Consider the following 22,424-nt stretch of genomic DNA (forward strand, 5'->3'; position numbering starts at 1 on the left):
TGTCCCATGATCCTCTCGTATCCCCTTTTGCCTATCACCTGTCCAGCTCTTGGCTCCATCCCTCCCCCTCCTGTCTTCTCCTATCTTCTCCTATCATTTTGGATCTCCCCCTCCCCCTCCAACTTTCAAATCCCTTACTCACTCTTCCTTCAGTTAGTCCCGACGAAGGGTCTCGGCCTGAAACGTCGACTGCACCTCTTCCTGGAGATGCTGCCTGGCCTGCTGCGTTCACCAGCAACTTTTATGTGTGTTGCTTGAATTTCCAGCATCTGCAGAATTCCTGTTGTTTGTATCTAATAAGAATACCACAATTACTGATTTCACAGTTCACACTGACTACTAGATCAGCAAATGAAACCATCACCACTCCTTTACTGCTCACCAAAAGTAACAAATTGGGCTGTCAGGTATCTACCATCTAATTATCATGGTTTCCTAGTACGTCAAACACTAGTAGATTTGTACTAGTCATCATCTCTCTGATGAAAGTGATACGAACTAGATTGCCTCCACCTTCATTACCACCTTGCTGATGATATGCCTCCCTCTATCAGGTTGACAATTGAGTGTGACTTTAATTTTGTGCTAGTCCCCATCTAGTTGATATCAAAGTTCTTTATCTACTTGAATTTGCATTTTTGGCTTAATTTTTCTGCTGCATTCTCCGGTTACAGTACTTGTAACCATTAATGTTCCCTCTAAGGTGTGCGCGGGCACACATAATTTGCTACCAGCACCCAAAGGAATTTAAACTGCACACAAAAGGTTGTCACCCTCCACGACGTTGGCATGTTAAGTATATTTCATGATCGTACACAATCACATTTCCTTTTCCAGTTTCTGATGTGGACAGTGTTGACACTGTAGAGCTTGTGATGATTTGTCTGCACATTTAAGAACTGGCCTATTTACACTGTTTTTATTGAAGCAATTATTCAGTGTGCACATGTTGTTGTCATTGGGCAAAAGATTGCATAGCACTACAATTTTGCGCACATTGGTCACTACAAATTAGCAGGAACATTGGTAACCATGAGACCTTATGTTTCTTTTTAAAACAACTTTTCAGCCAAATGAACTGAGTTGAGCTCTCTGGTCAAGTCCATCTAATATTCACTTCTAATGCTAATTCGAAAAAATTCATTTGCAACTCTTCATCAGTCACCGTCCTCCATCTCTCTCCACAAATACTGTCAAATTTCCTATCTAATATTTTTAGATAATTAAAATTTACAATGTTTTAGTTTTTGTGTCATTTATTACTGTTCAGCACGTTTTAAATTAAAGTATTTGAGTAATCATCTACAACTCAAGCTTTCTGCACGAACACTATTCAACATTTTTTATGTCCTGTTACGTCATTAGTTCCAACCATGAACCTTATGCATTCAGAAAATAATGACATATTGCCTGTAAAATATTGTCATAATGTACCAACAGTTAAACAGGCAATCTGCATTACTGTACTCAGGTTCTTTCACATTCCTGTCCCATGGTACTACAATGGCCTTGGATACACAAGTCTACCTCTCTCAGTTATTCCATTATTGCCACTTTACCATTTCTTTCGCACGATAATCATTGAACCATTCTGCTATTTTACATTTGTTGTATTCGTTATTTCCCAATATACTGTTTACTCTGTGAGTTGCATTAGAACAAGGACTTTTATTGCATCCTGGTGTATAGGACAATAAACTGAACTGATCAAAAACCTCCAGCTATCAAAGACAAGTATCCCTTCCATCTCCTTCACCACTTTATCCACCTGTGCTGCCACTTTCAGAAATCCAAGGTCCTTGTTTTCCACAATACAATGGGATTTAACCATTTGTTACGTAACTCGTAGCCTCCTTAGTTCTCTGAAAACACATCACCTCACACTTATCATGATTCAATTCAATCTGTTATTCCTCTGCCCATCTTGTAACCAAAGACCATTTTTCTCAAGAACACTATAAATTTTGTGCCATTTGTAAATGTAAATATGTCCTAGTCACTTTTAGATCATTATTTTTTCCCCAAACAGTAAGTGCCTGAGCACCAACCTCTGTCTGGTGGCGTAGTGGCATCAGCGCTGGACTTCGGAGTGAAGGCTCCCGAGTTTGAATCCAGCCAGCTCCCTTGCATGCTTTCCATCCATGCTGGGTTGAGCGTCGAGCTAGCAACTCGGCCTCATAAAAATCATAACGGTGTCCCGATGACTCCACTCAGGAGTTAAGGGCTTTCTTCTCTTCTTCTACCAACCTCTGTGGTGTACCATTGTTGACAGATTTTCCATTCACAAAAACAATCCAGACCATCATCTTCTGGCTCCTATTACCAACTCAATTTTGTGTCCATTTGCCAATTTGCCTTTCCTCCTTTAATTTTTTTGAACTAATCTCTCATCACAAGCTTACTGATGTCCACGTAGACTACAACTGTACTGCCATCATCAATGAACTTTGCAACCTTCACAAAAAATTCAACCAATTTGGTCAGACTGGAACTCTCAACAAAGCTACATAGAAAATTTGGATTAATCCAAACTTTTCCAACCATATCCCCTCCAAATCCCTCCCATCCATGTACCTATTCAAACTTGACTTAAATGTTACAACTGAATCCACATCTGCTAATTCTGCTGGCAGCTTGTTCCATAGTGGAGCTTAGGAGGACGATGGCACCTAACGGTGACTCCTTTGTCTTTGGACACAGTTCTATTTCTATCTTTGATATCCCTTTTTTTCCTTTTCAAGATTCTTTTGAAGACCCTGCCCTGGAGTTACACATTGACTTTGGTTCTTTGTGGAAATGGGACCAGCTCTCGGGACCGACCACTTTTCGATATGCCAAGGATGCGGCCTGGAAGACTAGCGCGCCTTCAGGGTGTTGGATTTTCGTGGCTCTGGAGACGGATGGATTCAGGGTCGGTGCTGCTGCCTGGTGTGTCATGGGAGATAGAAGATCATAAGCAGCAAGCCAGCTGTGCCCAGAGACCTGAGTTCCTTGGGCACAGAGCTCGGAAAAAGTGACGAAACAGACTTTTAACACCATAAATCAGCAAGTTGTTTGTTAAGTCTCCCCTCTCGTTGTGATACAAAGACACCTCTTTTTCCCTTATTAGGGAGAGAGAGAGCTTGCAGTATGTTGAATACCGGGTGAACGAGTAGTCTTTGGGGTACTGCAAATCTGTGTCTATTCAGAATCAGATTTATTATCACCGGCGTGTGACGTGAAATTTGTTAACTTAGCAGCAGCAGTTCAATGCAATACATAATCTAGCAGAGAGAAAAAAATTAATAAATAAAATAATAAACAAGTAAATCAATTACATATATTGAGTAGATTTTTTAAAATGTGCAAAAACAGAAATACTGTATATTAAAAAAAAGTGAGGTGGTGTCCAAAGATTCAATGTCCATTTAGGAATCAGATGGTAGAGAGGAAGAAGCTGTTCCTGAATCACTGAGTGTGTGCCTTCAGGCTTCTACCTCCTACCTGATGGTAACAGTGAGAAAAGGACATGCCCTGGTTGCTGGAGGTCCTTAATAATGGACGTTGCCTTTCTGAGACATCGCTACCTAAAATGTCTTGAGTACTTTGTAGGCCAGTACCCAAGATGGAGCTGACTAGATTTACAACCTTCTGCAGTTTCTTTCAGTCCTGTGCAGCAGCACCTCCATACCAGACAGTGATGCAGCCTGTCAGAATGCTCTCCACGGTACAACTACAGAAGTTTTTGAGTGTATTTGTTGACGTGCCAAATCTCTTCAAACCCCTAATAAAGTATAGCTGCTGTCTTGCCTTCTTTATAACTGCATTGATATGTTGGGACCAGGTTAGATTCTCAGACATCTTGACAACCAGGAACTTGAAGCTGCTCACTCTCTCCACTTCTGGTCCCTCTATGAGGATTGGTATGCGTTCCTTCATCTTACCCTTCCTGAAGTTTACAATCAGCTCTTTCGTCTTACTGACGTTGAGTACCAGGTTGTTGCTGCGGCACCACTCCACTAGTTGGCATGTCTCACTCCTGTACGCCCTCTCGTCACCACCTGAGATTCTGCCAACACTGGTTGTATCATCAGCAAATTTATAGGTGGTATTTGCTGCACGCTTGAGTGTTTGGTGGGGGGGGGCGCCAATGCTTTTTTTGCTGGTGGGGGAGAGGGGGTCAGTGATTTGCTGCTGCTTATGTGTGGGAGGGGGGATCGGGGGGGGCTTTAGAGTTCCAACATTTAACTGTCATTCATTCTTTGGGGCACCCTTCTGTTTTTGTGGATGTTTGCAAGTAAGAAGAATTTCAGGATGTATATTGTATACATTTCTCCGACATTAAATGTACCTATTGAAACCTATTGTATACAATTCTCTGACATTAAATGTATCTATTGAGTCACACAATTCCCTGACTGAAGGAAGTTTTCCCTCAGATTCTCCTTAAGTATTTCACATTCCACCCTAAAACTATGCCCTCCAGCTCTAGTCCCACCCTAATCTGAGGGGGAAATCCTGCAAGCACTCATCCTATCTATACCCTTCATAATTTCATATACCTCTAGATCTCCACTTATTCTCCTGTGCCACCTTAGATTCATTAAGTTAAAAATTTCATGTAGATACTAGCATATATTTTTGTTCCAGATTTCCAATCATTTTCCTTTGACATTCATGTAGTAACAAAAACAGCATTTGAGACAGAGCACATCCATTGATCCCATATGGCGCACACTTTAACTGAGTAATGGATGTTAACTTTTATAAAATGTACCTCCCAGGAAAAATAGCATGAAAATTAGAACAAAAGTGGAAGGGAGATAAAGGCAAAAAACTGCCTTAAGTTGCAAATATTTTTGATAACTTACTGAAGCTAAATAGTCTAGTAAGCAACAAAACAAGATCAACTTTACAATGTCTTTATTAAAGAAGGAAACTGCCAGAAGGAAGCTGCAGAAATATTTTGATAATATGACTCAGTGACAAGTTTAAGTAACCGACATAATTTTACTTTATTTATAATCTTTTGATCCTAAATTTGAGATGGCCCTTCCCTGCGACTGTCAACTTCTGGACAGTTTAAAACTGACAGTAACATTCAGAATACTGTACATATTTCTGATCGTGTCCAAGATATCCTGAAGTGGGAGGGTGAAGAGCCAGAGGTCCTGGTACATATAGGTACCAATGACATAGGTAGGAAAAGGGATGAGGTCCTGAAAGAAGAATATAGGGAGCTAGGAAGGGAGTTGAGAAAAAGGACCGCAAAGGTAGTAATCTCGGGATTACTGCCTGTGCCACGCGACAGTGAGAGTAGGAATGCGATGAGGTGGAGGATAAATGCGTGGCTGAGGGATTGGAGCAGGGGGCAGGGATTCAAGTTTTTGGATCATTGGGACCTCTTTTGGCGCAGGTGTGACCTGTACAAAAAGGACGGGTTACACTTAAATCCTCGGGGGACCAATATCCTGGCAGGGAGATTAGCGGGGGCTACTGAGGTGACTTTAAACTAGAATGGTTGAGGGGTGGGAATCAAATTAAAGCGGCTAGGTGTGAGGAGGTTAGTTCACAACAGAGGGATGGGAACCAGTGCAGAGAGACAGAGGGGTGTAAAGTGAGCGTAGAAGCAAAAAGTACAAAGGGGAAAAGTAAAAGTGGCAGGCCGACAAATCCAGGGCAAGCATTAAAAAGGGCTAAGAGAGTTGTAAAAGAGTGCCTGAAGGCTTTATGTGTCAATGCAAGGAGCATTCGTAATAAGGTGGATGAATTGAAAGTGCAGATTGTTATTAATGATTATGATATAGTTGGGATCACAGAGACATGGCTCCAGGGTGACCAGGGATGGGAGCTCAACGTTCAGGGATATTCAATATTCAGGAGGGATAGACACGAAGGAAGGGGAGGTGGGGTGGCGTTGCTGGTTAAAAAAGAGATTAACGCAATAGAAAGGAAGGACATAAGCCGGGAAGATGTGGAATCGATATGGGTAGAGCTGCGTAACACTAAGGGGCAGAAGACGCTGGTGGGAGTTGTGTACAGGCCACCTAACAGTAGTAGTGAGGTCGGAGATGGTATTAAACAGGAAATTAGAAATGTGTGCAATAAAGGAGCAGCAGTTATAATGGGTGACTTCAATCTACATGTAGACTGGGTGAACCAAATTGGTAAAGGTGCTGAGGAAGAGGATTTCTTGGAATGTATGCGGGATGGTTTTTTGAACCAACATGTCGAGGAACCGACTAGAGAGCAGGCTATTCTGGACTGGGTTTTGAGCAATGAGGAAGGGTTAATTAGCGATCTTGTCGTGAGAGGCCCCTTGGGTAAGAGTGACCATAATATGGTGGAATTCTTCATTAACATGGAGAGTGACGTAGTTAATTCAGAAACAAAGGTTCTGAACTTAAAGAGGGGTAACTTTGAAGGTATGAGACATGAATTAGCTAAGCTAGACTGGCAAATGACACTTCAAGGATTGACGGTGGATATGCAATGGCAGGCATTTAAAGGTTGCATGGATGAACTACAACAATTGTTCATCCCAGTTTGGCAAAAGAATAAATCAAGGAAGGTAGTGCACCCGTGGCTGACAAGAGAAATTAGGGATAGTATCAATTCCAAAGAAGTAGCATACAAATTAGCCAGAGAAAGTGGCTCACCTGAGGACTGGGAGAAATTCAGAGTTCAGCAGAGGAGGACAAAGGGCTTAATTAGGAAGGGGAAAAAAGATTATGAGAGAAAACTGGCAGAGAACATAAAAACGGACTGTAAAAGCTTTTATAGATATGTAAAAAGGAAAAGACTGATAAAGACAAATGTAGGTCCCCTGCAAACAGAAACAGGTGAATTGATTATGGGGAGCAAGGACATGGCAGACCAATTGAATAATTACTTTGGTTCTGTCTTCACTAAGGAGGACATAAATAATCTTCCAGAAATAGTAAGGGACAGAGGGTCCAGTGAGATGGAGGAACTGAGCGAAATACATGTTAGTAGGGAAGTGGTGTTAGGTAAATTGAAGGGATTGAAGGCAGATAAATCCCCAGAGCCAGATGGTCTGCATCCCAGAGTGCTTAAGGAAGTGGCCCAAGAAATAGTGGATGCATTAGTGATAATTTTTCAAAACTCGTTAGATTCTGGACTAGTTCCTGAGGATTGGAGGGTGGCTAATGTAACCCCACTTTTTAAAAAAGGAGGGAGAGAGAAACCGGGGAATTATAGGCCGGTTAGCCTAACGTCGGTGGTGGGGAAACTGCTGGAGTCAGTTATCAAGGATGTGATAACAGCACATTTGGAAAGCGGTGAAATGATCGGACAAAGTCAGCATGGATTTGTGAAAGGAAAATCATGTCTGACGAATCTCATAGAATTTTTTGAGGATGTAACTAGTAGAGTGGATAGGGGAGAACCAGTGGATGTGGTATATTTGGATTTTCAAAAGGCTTTTGACAAGGTCCCACATAGGAGATTAGTGTGCAAACTTAAAGCACACGGTATTGGGGGTAAGGTATTGGTGTGGGTGGAGAATTGGTTAGCAGACAGGAAGCAAAGAGTGGGAATAAACGGGACCTTTTCAGAATGGCAGGCGGTGACTAGTGGGGTACCGCAAGGCTCAGTGCTGGGACCCCAGTTGTTTACAATATATATTAATGACTTGGATGAGGGAATTAAATGCAGCATCTCCAAGTTTGCGGATGACACGAAGCTGGGTGGCAGTGTTAGCAGTGAGGAGGATGCTAAGAGGATGCAGGGTGACTTGGATAGGTTGGGTGAGTGGGCAAACTCATGGCAGATGCAATTTAATGTGGATAAATGTGAAGTTATCCACTTTGGTGGCAAAAATAGGAAAACAGATTATTATCTGAATGGTGGCCGATTAGGAAAAGGGGAGGTGCAACGAGACCTGGGTGTCATTATACACCAGTCATTGAAAGTGGGCATGCAGGTACAGCAGGCGGTGAAAAAGGCGAACGGTATGCTGGCATTTATAGCGAGAGGATTCGAGTACAGGAGCAGGGAGGTACTACTGCAGTTGTACAAGGCCTTGGTGAGACCACACCTGGAGTATTGTGTGCAGTTTTGGTCCCCTAATCTGAGGAAAGACATCTTTGCCATAGAGGGAGTACAAAGAAGGTTCACCAGATTGATTCCTGGGATGGCAGGTCTTTCATATGAAGAAAGACTGGATGAACTGGGCTTGTACTCGTTGGAATTTAGAAGATTGAGGGGGGATCTGATTGAAACGTATAAGATCCTAAAGGGATTGGACAGGCTAGATGCAGGAAGATTGTTCCCGATGTTGGGGAGGTCTAGAACGAGGGGTCACAGTTTGAGGATAGAGGGGAAGCCTTTTAGGACCGAGGTTAGGAAAAACTTCTTCACACAGAGAGTGGTGAATCTGTGGAATTCTCTGCCACAGCAAACTGTTGAGGCCAGTTCATTAGCTATGTTTAAAAGGAAGTTAGATATGGCCCTTGTGGCTACAGGGGTCAGGGGGTATGGAGGGAAGGCTGGGTTCTGAGTTGGATGATCAGCCATGATCATAATAAATGGCGGTGCAGGCTCGAAGGGCCGAATGGCCTACTCCTGCACCTATTTTCTATGTTTCTATGTTTCTATAACTCAGTTATAGACAGGAAACAGCAAGTAGCAATATATTGGCATGGGGAATCACTTCTTTGAATGATGTAAAGCACTGAAGGAATAGAGTGTAAAATGCACATTTCAAATTTGCATATGATATATGATTTGAAATTGTAATAAATGGTGAAAGAACAATGATACAGCAGACAGGTGAGCAAACAGGCAAATAAGCGAGAAATGCAATTTAATGCATTGAAGAGTAATGTAATACATTTTGATACAAGGACAAGGAGAAGTAATATAATCTGAAGCCTACGATGGTGGGGGGGGTGGGGGGAATGAATTGAAACATCTGGGATATTTCTACACAAATCTTCAAAGGTGACAGGAAAGATTATACAAAGGTGTAGGAAAAAAAGCATGGGTTACTGGGCTTTATAAATAGAGGCACCTATTTACAACAAACCTTGAAACAATGACTTGACCACAAATGGAGTATTATCTCCAATTTAGAGAAGCACTCTTTAGTAATGAGGTGAAAGTTTTGAGATGATGCAGAATAGAAAGGATAGAATATTTCTATGTATATTGATAGGCTAAAACAGAATGAGGCATGAGGGGCTCTCTTTAGAGCAGATAAGATTGAGAGGAAATGTGGCAGAAGTGCAGATATCATGAAAGGTTCAGAAAAAGGCATACAACACGCTTGCCTCAGTAGGTTGGGGTAGAGAATATAAGAGTTGGGACTCTATGTTATAACTTTACAAAATAACGGTTAAGCCACACTTGGAGCTTATCACAGCACATGATCACACACAATCCCCATGCTTTCTCTCTCCCTCTGGTTCAACGTCATCTCCAATAATTCCCTTCACTCATTTCCCTCCCTAATCCAGTGCCAAGTGCCTATCAGCCACACACTAGAGCTACTGGCTCTTCTCTCCCAACTCTAATCGAGTTCCATTTGACCATCATCCCTCCTTTAAGTGGCTCCACTGTTCACTTTCCAACATCTGCAGCCTCTAGTGGAGCACATCACCTTCAACACTGTCTGTCTCCCCTTCCACCGTCTTTTTTCTTTCTCCTGATCAGTCTTTACCTGTCACCCACCAGCCACTGTCTCCCAACTATAACCATCTCCCTCCCCCACCTGGCTCCATCACCTGATCATCTCTCTCCTCGCCCCTACCCTTCGCCTGTTTATCCTGGCTACCTCCCTTTAATATTCTGATGCAAGGCCTCAACCTGAAACCTTGCTGTTCAATCCCATAGTGTCACTGGTATACAGCTAAACCCGAGAGACATTCAAACTGTGCTAATAATTAAATAAAAAGGTTCAGATGCATAATAAAGGGAAAACTGTCCTGTTTATAATGTCACGCCCACTCTACAGAATTTACATGAGACATATACATGCACACCCTGCCAAGTTAATATGTTGATAAGAATGTGGGGAGTATAAAACATGTGATTAATATAGGATTCGGGTAAAATGGAAGCTTGATAGCCAGCGTGGACACATTAGACTGAAGGGTTTGTTCCCCGAGCTTATCATTCTATGACTCTACAATCTGCTGAGTTCCTCCTGCAGTTTGTTTTTGGTTAAACTTATTATTTGGTCATTTTCTCTTCTCCTCTTTCCAACTGGGCAAAAAATACAAAAGCCTGAGAGCACAAATAACCAGGCTCAAGGACAGCTTCGAAACCACTGGTCAAACTCTTGATCTCCCAATCTATTGTGCTGTGGTTATTGGACTTCACTTAGTCTACCTGCACTGCACTTCATCCGTAACTGCAACATTGGTATGGTTCCAGAGGACTAGAAAATTGCAAATATCATTCCACTCTTTAAGAAGGGAGGGATGCAGAAGAATGGAAATTATAGGCCAGTCAGCCTGACCTCAGTGGTTGGGAAGATGCTGGAGTCCATTATTAAGAATGAGGTTTCAGGGTACTTGGAAGCACATGATAAAATAGGCCAAAGTCAGCATGGTTTCCTTCATGGGAAATCTTGCCTGACAAACTTGTTAGAATTCTTTGAGGAGATAACAGGTGGGAAAGAGGATACAAAGATGCTGCTTACTTGGATTTTCAGAAGACCTTTGACTAACTGCCACAAATGAGGCTGCCCAACAAGGTAAGAGCCCATGATATTACAGGATAGATATTAGCATGGATAGAAGATTGGCTGACTGGCAGGAGGCAAAGAGTGTGAATAAAAGGGGCCTTTTCTGGTTGGCTGCCAGTGACTAGTGATGTTCTGCAGGGGTCAGTGTTGGGACCGCTTCTTTTCACGTTATATGTCAATAATTTGGATGATGGAATTGATGGCTTTGTGGCCAAGTTTGTGGATGATATGTAGGTGGAGGAGCAGATAGTGTTAAGGAAGCAGTGAGTCTACAGAAGGACTGAAACAGATTAGGAGAATGTGCAAAGAAATGGCAGATGGAATATAGTGGCCATGCAGTTTGGTAGAAGGAATAAAGATATAAACTATTTTCTTTCTTTCTTTTTAAATCTTTTTATTGAGTAAGTATACAAAAAAGGTAAGCCATATAAACATTAATACAATGTTAAAGTATAATAAAATTCCAAAAGATAACAATACCAAAAAGAAAATACTACAATGTAATTTAAGCATAAGAAACCAAGATAACATAATAGTTTACTAAATTTTATATATATCAATGGAAAAAAAGAAAAAAACCCCCCCAAAAAAAAAACCCACCGTGCAACTAACTAAAAGCAAGGCAAAGCAATGGGCTAACTTGAAACCAAACAGAGTTAAACTTAAAATCACGTCCTCAATCCCGACCTCCATTAAAACAGTAAAAAAAAACAAGAAGGGTAAATATTACATTAAATGAAAATATCGAATAAAAGGTCCCCAAATAGACTATTTTCTAAATGGGGAGAAAATTCAAATATCCGAGGTGCAAAGTGACTTGGAAGTCATTGGGCAGGATTCCCTGAAGATTAACTTGCAGGTTGAATCAGTGGTGAGGAAGGCAAATGCGATGTTAGTATTTCCAAGAGGACGAGAAGACAGAAGCAAGGATGTGATGCTGAGACTTTATAAGGCATTAGTGAGACTGTACTTGAAGTTTTGGGCCTTATCTAAGCAAAGTTGTGCTGGCACTGAAGAGGGGTCAGAGGAGGTTCATGAGAATGATTCTGGAATGAAAGGGTTAACACACGAGGAGCGTTTGGTGGCTCTGGGCCTGTATCCGCTGGAGTTTAGATGAATGAGGAGGCATCTCATTGAAACCTACTGAATATTGAAAGGCCGAGAAAGTGTAGATGTGGAGAGAATGTTTCCTGGAGTAGGGGAGTCGAGGTCCAGAGGGCATAGCTTCAGAATAGATGGACGTCCATTTAGAACAGAGATGAGAAATTTCTTCAGCCAGAGGATAATGAATCTGTGAAATTGATTGCACAGACGGCTCTGGAGATCAAAGGCATTTGGTATATTTAAAACGGAGATTCATAGGATTTTGATTGTCAAAGGTTACAGGGAGAAGGAAGGAGAATGGAGTTGAGAGGGATAATAAATGAGTCATGAAGGAATGGCGGAGCAGACTTGATAGGCTGAATGGCCTAATTTGCTCCTATGTCTTAAGGCCTTTCTATATTCTGTATTCTGCTTTCTTTTTACTACCTCAATATAATTATGAATGTCATGATTTCTCTAGATGTGAGATGCAAAACAAATCCTTTTCACTGTACCTCAATACATCTAACAATAATAAACCAATAACAAAACTACCATACAGGTGCATTTTGTAATTTTTGAGTGACCTTGTGCACTCAGGTGTCTCTGAGCATTAAATTAACAGTCCACATACTTCTACCTCTCAAACACGCACTACTTCACTCATCCACAAAATGCTCTCCAGCTACTTGGCCTCTCAACTTTTCCTCAATTCAACTTTGGTCCCCATCCAGTCATAACCTGTACAGTACTGTTCAAACTCTTATCTTCTTTTGGTTCTCTGCTTGTAAATTTCTTGACCCAACAATAACCAAAGTGAGTGCCTATCTGTGTACACAGACACTAACAGTATCTGGTGTAGCTGTCTCCCTTCTAATATTCCCTAAATAACAACTTCCAGCACAATTTTTCAATCCCTAACCAATTTTTCCCTTTAAATATCTAAGTTCCAGTATAACAACTGGAGCAAAACTCGTCATCATACAAAGACACTCATAAGAGAAAATCTGTGAGGGACAGAAGACACAGAAGGGAGCTAACAATGAATTAGGCTAGGGATCAATTTTGATAAACAAGTAAACAGCCTGGACTGAGGTTACCTTATGTCTTTCAAACTTAGATGAATTAAATGCACTGCCGAGTCATGTAGTTCCCCAGAATCTATCAATTAAAGTAGATCAGTAATTTTAAACCAATATTTTTACATCAAAACAAACTTCATCAATAATTTCAGTGTGTGTAGGAGTGACTTTTTAAATAACTGATATTTGTGTGTGTGATACAGACAGCAATTCAAGAATAATCTGGTGAAACATATAAAAATAAAGTCTCCTTCCTCTCTCTCTCTCACCTCCAAATTTAGTAGCAATGTCTTTGCCATTTTGTTCCCTTATCATGGATATATTCAAAACCCTTCTCCACCCAATTACCTTTCTGTCTGGTTAGAAACATCTGTTCAAAACCTACTTTAATCACTCTTTCAGTTCATTTCGTAAATCTTACCCAATGATGGTTAGCATCTTTCCTTGGGCTAGTGTATTGCATGCAAGTTGCTATGTAAATGCTACACCTTACTGCTGATTCAAAGCTTTGAACATGCTTGATTAGGTCAGACAGTTATCGACTGAGATTTCAAGTGTGAATGCTTGAAAGGCTAATTCTGGGCCTATCAAATATTGCCTAACAAAGGGTCGTAGCTCAAAACATTGACACTTTATTCCTCTCCATAGATGCTGCCTGACCTGCTCAGTTCCTCCAGCATTGTGTGTGTTACTCTGGATTTCTAGCATCTGCAGGATCCCTTGTGCTTATAATAGCTTATTCAAGATTTTCTTTTTTACTATGATGCAAAGGAAGCGGATTTTCCTTCTCTCCTCATAATCTCAATATATTTGAACAGTTTGCTTTTATTTCTTAAATCAGCCTTGGATATATCAAGACTAATGAGTTTCAATTTAAATCAATTTACAATTATAAACAGTTGGAATTGCCATAATATGTGCTACTTATGCCAGACAGAAGGATACTTGATGAATATTGTTGGAGAGAAACAAGATTTTCCAAAAATTACACCACTCACAGTAAATGTGATTGAATTTAAGGCTAAAATTGTACTCACAAAATCCTTAAAGCAAAAAAAGTGCTTTTCTTTGTGAACTGGGGCAAGCAGCTCCAGAATTTTAAAAAATGTTTTATATTTATATTGATAACATATCATATACAGACTAGCCTTGATTCTGTCAGTATTTGTGAATTTGTTCTCTGAGTACAAATGAGAAAACTATTTTATACTTTACATTTAATAAGCAGAAGTTTGTGCCAGCAGTTTCACACATGCCAGCTAGCTTAGATTGCTGTGTATATATGTGCAGATATGGACAGCTTGAACTCCCTGACAGTCATTCTCATTAATTTTGAAATGTAAAGTGGTTTTGATTTCAATGTAGAACAGTTGAAAAGGTTATTATGTTATTATTTTTAAATCACTGACTAAATTTATTTAGAAGTTATTTCTTTCTTAACTTTTTAATTTTTTTGTTATTTTTGAATGTTAAGTCAGAACATTTAGCATTTTGATAACTGGCTAAGCCAGTGGCATAGCTTTGTAGCCTGCCAAAGTTGGTTAGTAGTTTTGGGTTGAGGCTTTATTCTTTGCAAAGAAAAAAATTAAAATTTATAGCTATAAAACTATTAATAGATTGAAAGTGGATAAGCTTTTACATATATAAATATATTATTCCTAATTCAACATTATGAATAATTACCATATACAAATTTCTCATTATCAGATTTCAAAATGAAGTTGAATTGATAAATGTCTTTCTACAAGCACTTGGTTAGATGTATTTATCATTTCAAATTTAATTCTATACTTGGTTTAAATGAAAATAAATCAGGAAGCCTCATAATTCTAAAAAGAAACAGATTTGTGATTTAAAGCAATATTACCGGCTTGGTGCATGCTCACGTGAAATAATTTACTTTCAGCAGCAATAAGCTGTGTATACACAAAGACATTTTCACTCTCACTCCATTGCACCTGTCAACCCTTTGCTGGAGATGAAGTGCTTTTATTAGGAAAGGACAGGGCACATTAAATGATCCCATGTGAGAGTCTAATTTTTTTCAGTAAAAACACTGAACCTTCAGAATTAATTTTCCCAACTAATGAGCTTTTTATACAATGAAGACTAAATGAAGAAAAACAATTCTTTTCAGTAAATTATGCCAAGATTATTGATAAAATATCTAAATGATATGATATTTTTGACCAGGCTTAGCATTAAGACTACATCAAAATGAGCATCTGCAGTCTTTCCCCTTCTATCTTTCTCTAAGCGTTTGTTAATTACTTTTATTGAAATAATCCATTCATTAGACTTTAGTTTCAATGTATTTCCACAATACGAACACTGATTCATCTAAAGTAAAATCAATGCCCAGGTTTACAATCAATAATGCTGAATGATACATTTTCATTTGTGTGAAGTTAAGATAAATGCAGAAACACCTTAATTCATGGAAACATACATGGTACAAAGTACTTCTCTCACAGCCAGTAAAACTATTAATCACACCTGCAAAGTAAAATATTCAGCAATTGACTGTTAATTTACAAACGTGAATGAAGTCACTTGTTCAGTAGCATAATTATTGAATAGGTCCTCAAGAAACTAATCATAAAACTAAAATGCTTTGGACTTGCACAAGTAGTCATATTTATAAAGCTCTATACATAAAACAGCAGATTATGTTCAGTTATTACAACTTAAATGTTATGGACTTGGGCATGGAAAAATGGTCAGTCAGCCAATGACTTGGAACATGCTAATGACAATGCATCAAAGGTTAACAGTATTCCAAGGCCCTTAGGATCAAACTGATCTAAAAATATTTTGATATTCAAGCTCATGGTAAACAGTTAGATCCAAGGAAGTTGTCCGGCTTTGGTTTATTTAGAATGTAAGAATAGTTTTTCTGCTTGTACTTGTTTCTTTTTAATCTTTCTTTTCCCCTTTCAGTTCCCAAACATATCATCAATAGCTGAAATGCAGAGCTGGAAATACTCTTACTAAGCACAATCAATTGCCAAAGGCCTCTAATATCTATTGCCTCCCTATAAAGCAACAGCCTCCATTGCCACTCTCCACTAATGACAAAGTGGGGACTCTGCATTCTATGATGTTGGTATTCCAACAAGCTACTATGTCAAGGCTATTCAAAATGGATTAAGTTTTGGTTAAACAGAAAAGAAAAAAGGCTGATTTTATTCCTTTCCATGATGCATCCAGTAAAAAATGTAGCAAATTTAATATTTTTTTCAAAAAACAGAGGTTTTAAATGAAATGAGAGCATTTACACTGTTTTTCTCTAGAATTTTCTTGTATAGTTAGTTTTTGTTCTAATCTTGGTGAGAAGAAAAGTGGAAATAGTCCGCTTCTAGGAGGAAAAAAATGGGGAATCTACAAACAGCCTCAGGCAGTCGATTGGTAACTAGTTATATTCCTGGGTATAATATGAAGAATGCTCTATACACAGTTTGTATTCAATCCTCCCCATTTGTGGCAACTCATCTCTCCCCTGCTCTCTATTTCTAGGAGGCATGATGTCAGATGATAAGTACTGATCCCATTGTGAGAAAAGCTATTCCCTGGAAAAAAAACAATCATCCAGTTTATTTTTCTTCAGTTTACTCCCAGAATTGAGGAGGGCAAAGAAGAAAATATATGGACACTGTGAAAGAACTAACAGATCTAAGTGTGAGAGATATCATTGACGCTGCATGGGATCGTTCGATGTGGAAAGCCATGATCACCCAAGCATGTAACACGCAAGGCACATGAAGAAGAAGACGACCCCCAGAATTAAAAAATAAACAAAATTTAAAAATAGGAAAAAAATGCTATAATGCCAACGTGGCTCCTCAAGCACAGAGTACAGTAGTGACTTACAGGGAATTATGGGGAACCATCTGAATCTATTTACTGCATTGATATACCCCAATATATACAAAACAATAATTAACATACTTAGTTTACACATAACGCGAGTTGGCATTAAGCATCAAATCCAAATGGCAAGATAGATGGTAGTATCTAACTCTGACTTGCTGAGTCAAACCAAACACCTGACAATATTTTGCTACCTTGCCTATATCAAGTAAAAGAATTAAGAATCTGCACTTCAACCTTCTATTAGAAAGTTTTCACAAAACCAAATTCTCAACTTTTTGACAATAAACATATTAGATGCTAACAAATTAAATTTAATCTACTGACAAGATGATCTTTAATGCAGGTTGACTGACTTGTAGTAACAAATATAGATATACAATTAATAACTATTGCCAAAATAAATGGCAATCCAAAGATTATGATTTTCTTAGTGAGGGATTGCACTGAGGATTTTATAATCATCTGAAGCACTCTATGTGGTTTTTTGCATTCTATCCATAATTTACTAACATTGAAACACTAATTGAATACCAAACTAAACACAGTTGTAAATATACAGTAAAAGTGCAGTATATTCATCTTACAGCTGTTTCCCACTAATTAATCCCAATGGATGAATTGCCTGTACTTGAAACGAGCTGGTAAAATATCATGTTTAAATATGAATACATCATTCAATTTCAACAAACTAGGGCATCCAGATTCGAATAAAAAAGATTTTATCATTTGGAGAACTGTATTTCAAAACTTTAAACAAGGCATTTTTTTACTTTTATCAATATGTTTAATATATTGTGGATAAAGGATTGACAGTTTTGTTTCCAACTGCTCAAGTCAAGCTGTTTTTTCCATGTTCAGCTGAACTGAACTCTCACTTTTGGCTTACAGGGAATAGTCTGCTGTACTTCACACATGTACAGTAGAGATAATGTGCTGGGCATTCCACTATCATCTGCCTCTCTGTGAACACAGTCCACAGGATAGAAATGACCCGTGAGTGCACTGTATGCTCTCACGTCAAAAATGTATCCTCTTTATTTTAAAACACAGATTGGTCTGGGACTGACAGCTGTCTCAGCAAAAAGGTTTTTACACTTGAGTTGAGCCCACACACAAAGCCTACTCAGGCCTGCCAGCTTAGTTTAATACACCCAATCTCCAGAACACACTCTTTGAAGGACAGAGATTTAGGAACAGAAAGGGAATGCTTCACAACAAAGGAAGAAACCCCAAAGGATTCATTTGTCTTTATAACTCATATCAGCAAGAATCCTGACAGTCAAATACATCATCTTAATATGATCTTTCAAAAAACCTTTCTCTTAATGTAAACATTAAAATATTAAAGTCGTGACTCACAAAGAACTGATTATTTAAATATGCAGACTTCAGCCAGATGCTTATGTTTTGATAGCTTTATGCATTTCATACCTATCATGCAAAAGAATTACATATTGAGTCCTTCAGAAAGTAATCTTTGTACCATTATGTTAAACTAAAAAAAAAGAGACTAATAGCCCCTTTAAATATATATAGAAGGTTACCTACCATGATATTCTTGACCAGGTACATAATATCCTGGGTTTCCTGCAATATGAAGTGACATCAACACCTCGCCCTGGTCGCCATCACCCTCCAGCTCTCCATGGTGGGTACAGAGGAAAAAGAATGGGGCAAACCTTGGGTAAAACCCCACAGAGCCACACACAAGATCTGGCAAGAATATTCCCACCAGAAAGAACAAAGTCCAGGTGTTAAAGCACCGTTTTTTATCCATATCTTTATCCTCTTCGTATGCTGTTCTGCTTGGAACCTAATTCTTGTGAATGAGACTTTTCTTTTGCTGTAGGAAAAAGATTATAAGTTTAATGTTAGAGAGCTTCTGTTGGGAAAAATCATAAGCCAGTAACTGTAGGAACTGCCAGCTGTCAGTTGTTTCTACTGCATTCTAATACACCAGCTTCATAAGCTGCAATACAGCTTTCAAACACGTCTTCCTCAGAGCATATTCCATTCCACTTTCCAGCTCCCTCCCACGTGCCTCAAGGCGTGCCTTTTATTGTTAACTTTGTTTTAAGACGACAAACGTCTTCCCTTCAGTCGGAACACTGACTAAAACTGGGAGCTGATCAGGCATAAAATGCAGTGACTAGAAATAATTTATTTCCCCTGCTGCTTTTACTGGAGTGCTGAAAAACTCCACCTTCTCAGATTAGCATCAGACAGAGCAAACCATCGCTCACTCATTTGCTCTTGCTGTCCAGATCTGGAAATCTCTCACTTGAAGTCTCGTCTTATTATTAATCAAATAACAATATCTGTATGTCGAACATTATGTGTTATCATCCAAAAGCACACTCTGAAAAACGACTTAAATGCTGTGTCAGTTCTGAAGTGCTCACCGCAAGAGACCTTATTCAACATAATTAATGGTTTAATTTTATCTTTTGAAAAAAAAATCTGCACTGACATTTTCACTATTGTCAAATAGCTCTTTATTACCTAAGCTTTGCACAGGTTACTCAATGCAGTGGTTCAATTCTGGAAAGTTAAAAATATTAACATTTGGCCAGCCTTTTTAGATTAAATATTAAAATGGTAAAAAATAACATAATAAAAATATTAACTTTAACTTCCTTCCTGGCCCATTATTATTTGAGATTATATTGTTTCATTACCTATGGAGATCTCAAAAGGAAACTCGATTTGTCTGTTGCACCATCAGTTCAGCAAATCCACTAGTACACACCAAACATTAGAAACGGTCTGTTGATCTAGATGGGCACATTTTTGATAACAAGAAAATGTATTAAACCTCCATGTAGACTTCTCCACTGGATCACAACTTGAATGAAACCATTTTATAGCTGGAGAGTTGCTGATACAAATATCAGGTTAGCCTGCTATTTAGTTTCTTCAGAGCAGAGTTTAGCACAAGTATGTAAAGGGGAAGGTTTATGTTTTCGTACTTGGTGACGCTAGTAGTTGACAACTGGATTTTATGTTCAGCAAGTAGGATGCACTGCATATAGTTGTGGAGGTTGTGGGAAAGTAAGCGGTGTCAATTATTAATACCATGTCAACAGAACTTTAACCTAAAAGCAAATAAGTTTGCCCAAGTACCAGTAGACATTTTTGTTAACTTTTTAACAAAGCTGAATTACTCACAGTAGAAAATATCCTACAGCTTACATCTTAAGATCAAAGCTACATTAGACTAGACAGATAGTTCCTACAAACATTGTAGAAGCGTGTTTAAGTTATTTAACATCTTACTTTTTGGAAAGGGTTATCTCCAAAAAAAATGTTATTTGTAAGTTTTCTCTAATGCAACTCATTACACCAGACTATTAAATAACCTCTCTCTCAACATCAGTAAAGCTAAAGAGCTGATTGTTGACTTCAGGAATGGGAAGGAGGGCAAACATTGGCAGGTTTAACTTCCTGGGCGTTAACGTATCAGGTGACCTGTCCTAGGCATATTATATTGATGTCATCATAAGGAGGGTGTGACAGTGTCTTCACTTTCTTAGGAGGTTAGACAGTTTGGCTCATCACTGAACACTATATCAGACTTCTAAATTTTTACAGTTGGAAGTATCCTGAAGAATCATAGTCTGCACAGGAGCATAAGAAGCTGGAGAGAGCAGTGGACTCAGTCTAATACAAGACGGGTATATCCCTCCCACCATCTGCAGTATCTACTGGAGGCACAGCTTCAAGGCAACGTCCATCAAAAATATCCCCACTGTCTAGTCCATGCAATTTTCTTGCAGCTACCATTGTGTGGTAGGTACAGAAACTTCAAGTACCTCACCTTCAGGTCCAACAACAGCTACTTCTCTTCAACCATTCAGTTCTTGAACCAACCTGCACAAAGCTAATCACTACAGTTTGGTAATATCCTGACTACTTTGATCATTATGCACTAAAACAAGGCTTTTTTAAATTCTAAAAGCAAACAACAGGAATTCTGCAGATGCTGGAAATTCAAGCAACATACATCAAAGTTGCTGGTGAACGCAGCAGGCCAGGCAGCATCTATAGGAAGAAGCGCAGTCGACGTTTCAGGCCGAGACCCTTCGTCAGGACTAACTGAAGGAAGAGTGAGTAAGGGATTTGAAAGCTCCCTTACTCACTCTTCCTTCAGTTAGTCCTGACGAAGGGTCTCGGCCTGAAACGTCGACTGCGCTTCTTCCTATAGATGCTGCCTGGCCTGTTGCGTTTTTTTAAATTCTAGTCATTTTCTTGTAAAATTTATGTATACTTTATGTATAATGTCTTTCTTGTGAATGTTGCTAATATGATGTTTTGTGCCTGTGATACTGCAGCAAATGCTTTTTTTTCTTTGCACTTGTACATATATGTACTTGTGCATATGTCAATAAACTCAACTTTGGCTTTGACTAAACTATTATATTGACTCAAAATATTCCTCCGGTTGCACACCTGAAGATCGTAAACAGAGATCATCTCCTGCTAGCTGCGGTCTGCTCATGAAATTCTGATAAAACATTTACTAACTCACACTTTTAAAATTATAGATCAGGGAATTTTAAATATAAAGAAGTTTGAAAATGTTAGAAAATATCTAAAGGTATGTTATAACATATTTGATATGTACACCTTCCACTTAGCAAACAGCCAAAAACTCAAACAAGACAAAAACAACTTGCAGTCTTGTAGGTCTATGAGGCATCATTATACAGAATTAAGAAATGCAGAACCCTTCATTTGAAACCAACCTTTAAGTTCAATTTAAACTAGATCTAATAGATTCCAATACCTCACTACATTTGAAATCCAGGACTCCACAGAACTTTTCAGTTCAAAATTTGCTTGATCTCCACATGGATCCACAAATGTATTTAGCACAAATATGGGTTATTTCATGTTGAGAATCTACCTCCTAGTAGCACTTACTGACTTACAGCCACTTGAACATGGACCTTTTACAAATTCAGCTTCAAAAAGAAAAGTTTCTTTGCATTTGCCAGAGTTGATAACTTTGTTTACCCTTCTCAAACAAGGTGAAATTAGTTTCTAAAGTGTGCAGAAAGGATGAAGAAAGTGAAACTAAATATTACATGATTGTTTTTATTCTGTTATTATGAAATCTAATGTGCTTTTGGCCCAACTTTCGTCATCTGTCACATCTATAAGGCTACGTGATGGTCAAATCAATCATGGTCACATGGGACAGAAATCACAAACAAGTCACGTTGTTAAAGATAACAGATTTCCTTTCCTAAACAACATCAGCAAACCTGTTCAATTTTTACAATAATCTGACAGTTTTCAGGTCACTGGTCTGTCATTGATACTAACCTTTATTTCCAGATTTTATCACTCAAAATTTGCAGTACATCTCAAAAAAAGTGATTCACACCTAAACTATTCCTGAGTCAGTTAATGATACCAAAGATATGGAAACATTCAAAGTACAATTAAATATTGAAGTTGAAATGGAAAAGAACGGTAGATCAACTCTTTACCTTATCAGTATTATATCTGTGGTAGCAACAAACACAACATTTAAAAAGAAAAAAAATGGTGTTTTCCCAACTATTTGGCAGACACATTCAAGCCATACATCTCCTTACATTCACATCTGCCAAAGTTATGAGAGGAAACAATAAAATAAATTAAATGTGAAGAAGTACTGGCACTTGTGCTTATGAATTCATAAAGGACAA

The 22,424-nt window shown here is 38.8% G+C and overlaps 1 protein-coding gene across 1 annotated transcript in view; it reads right to left on the bottom strand.

Moving 5' to 3' along the window:
- Positions 1-19,725, bottom strand: part of reln (reelin) — a 329,082-nt gene extending 309,357 nt beyond the window's left edge. The window contains exons 1-2 of the mRNA XM_063072853.1: positions 19,407-19,725; positions 18,277-18,571 (exon numbers count right to left, since the gene is read on the bottom strand). Coding sequence (XP_062928923.1) covers positions 18,277-18,505 — 229 coding nt within the window. The 5' untranslated portion in view covers positions 18,506-18,571; positions 19,407-19,725. The remainder of the gene's footprint in view (positions 1-18,276; positions 18,572-19,406) is intronic.
- Between the last annotated feature and the right edge of the window lie 2,699 nt (positions 19,726-22,424).

This window comes from Mobula hypostoma, chromosome 20 (assembly GCF_963921235.1).
Source record: "Mobula hypostoma chromosome 20, sMobHyp1.1, whole genome shotgun sequence".
Lineage (NCBI taxonomy): Eukaryota > Metazoa > Chordata > Chondrichthyes > Myliobatiformes > Myliobatidae > Mobula > Mobula hypostoma.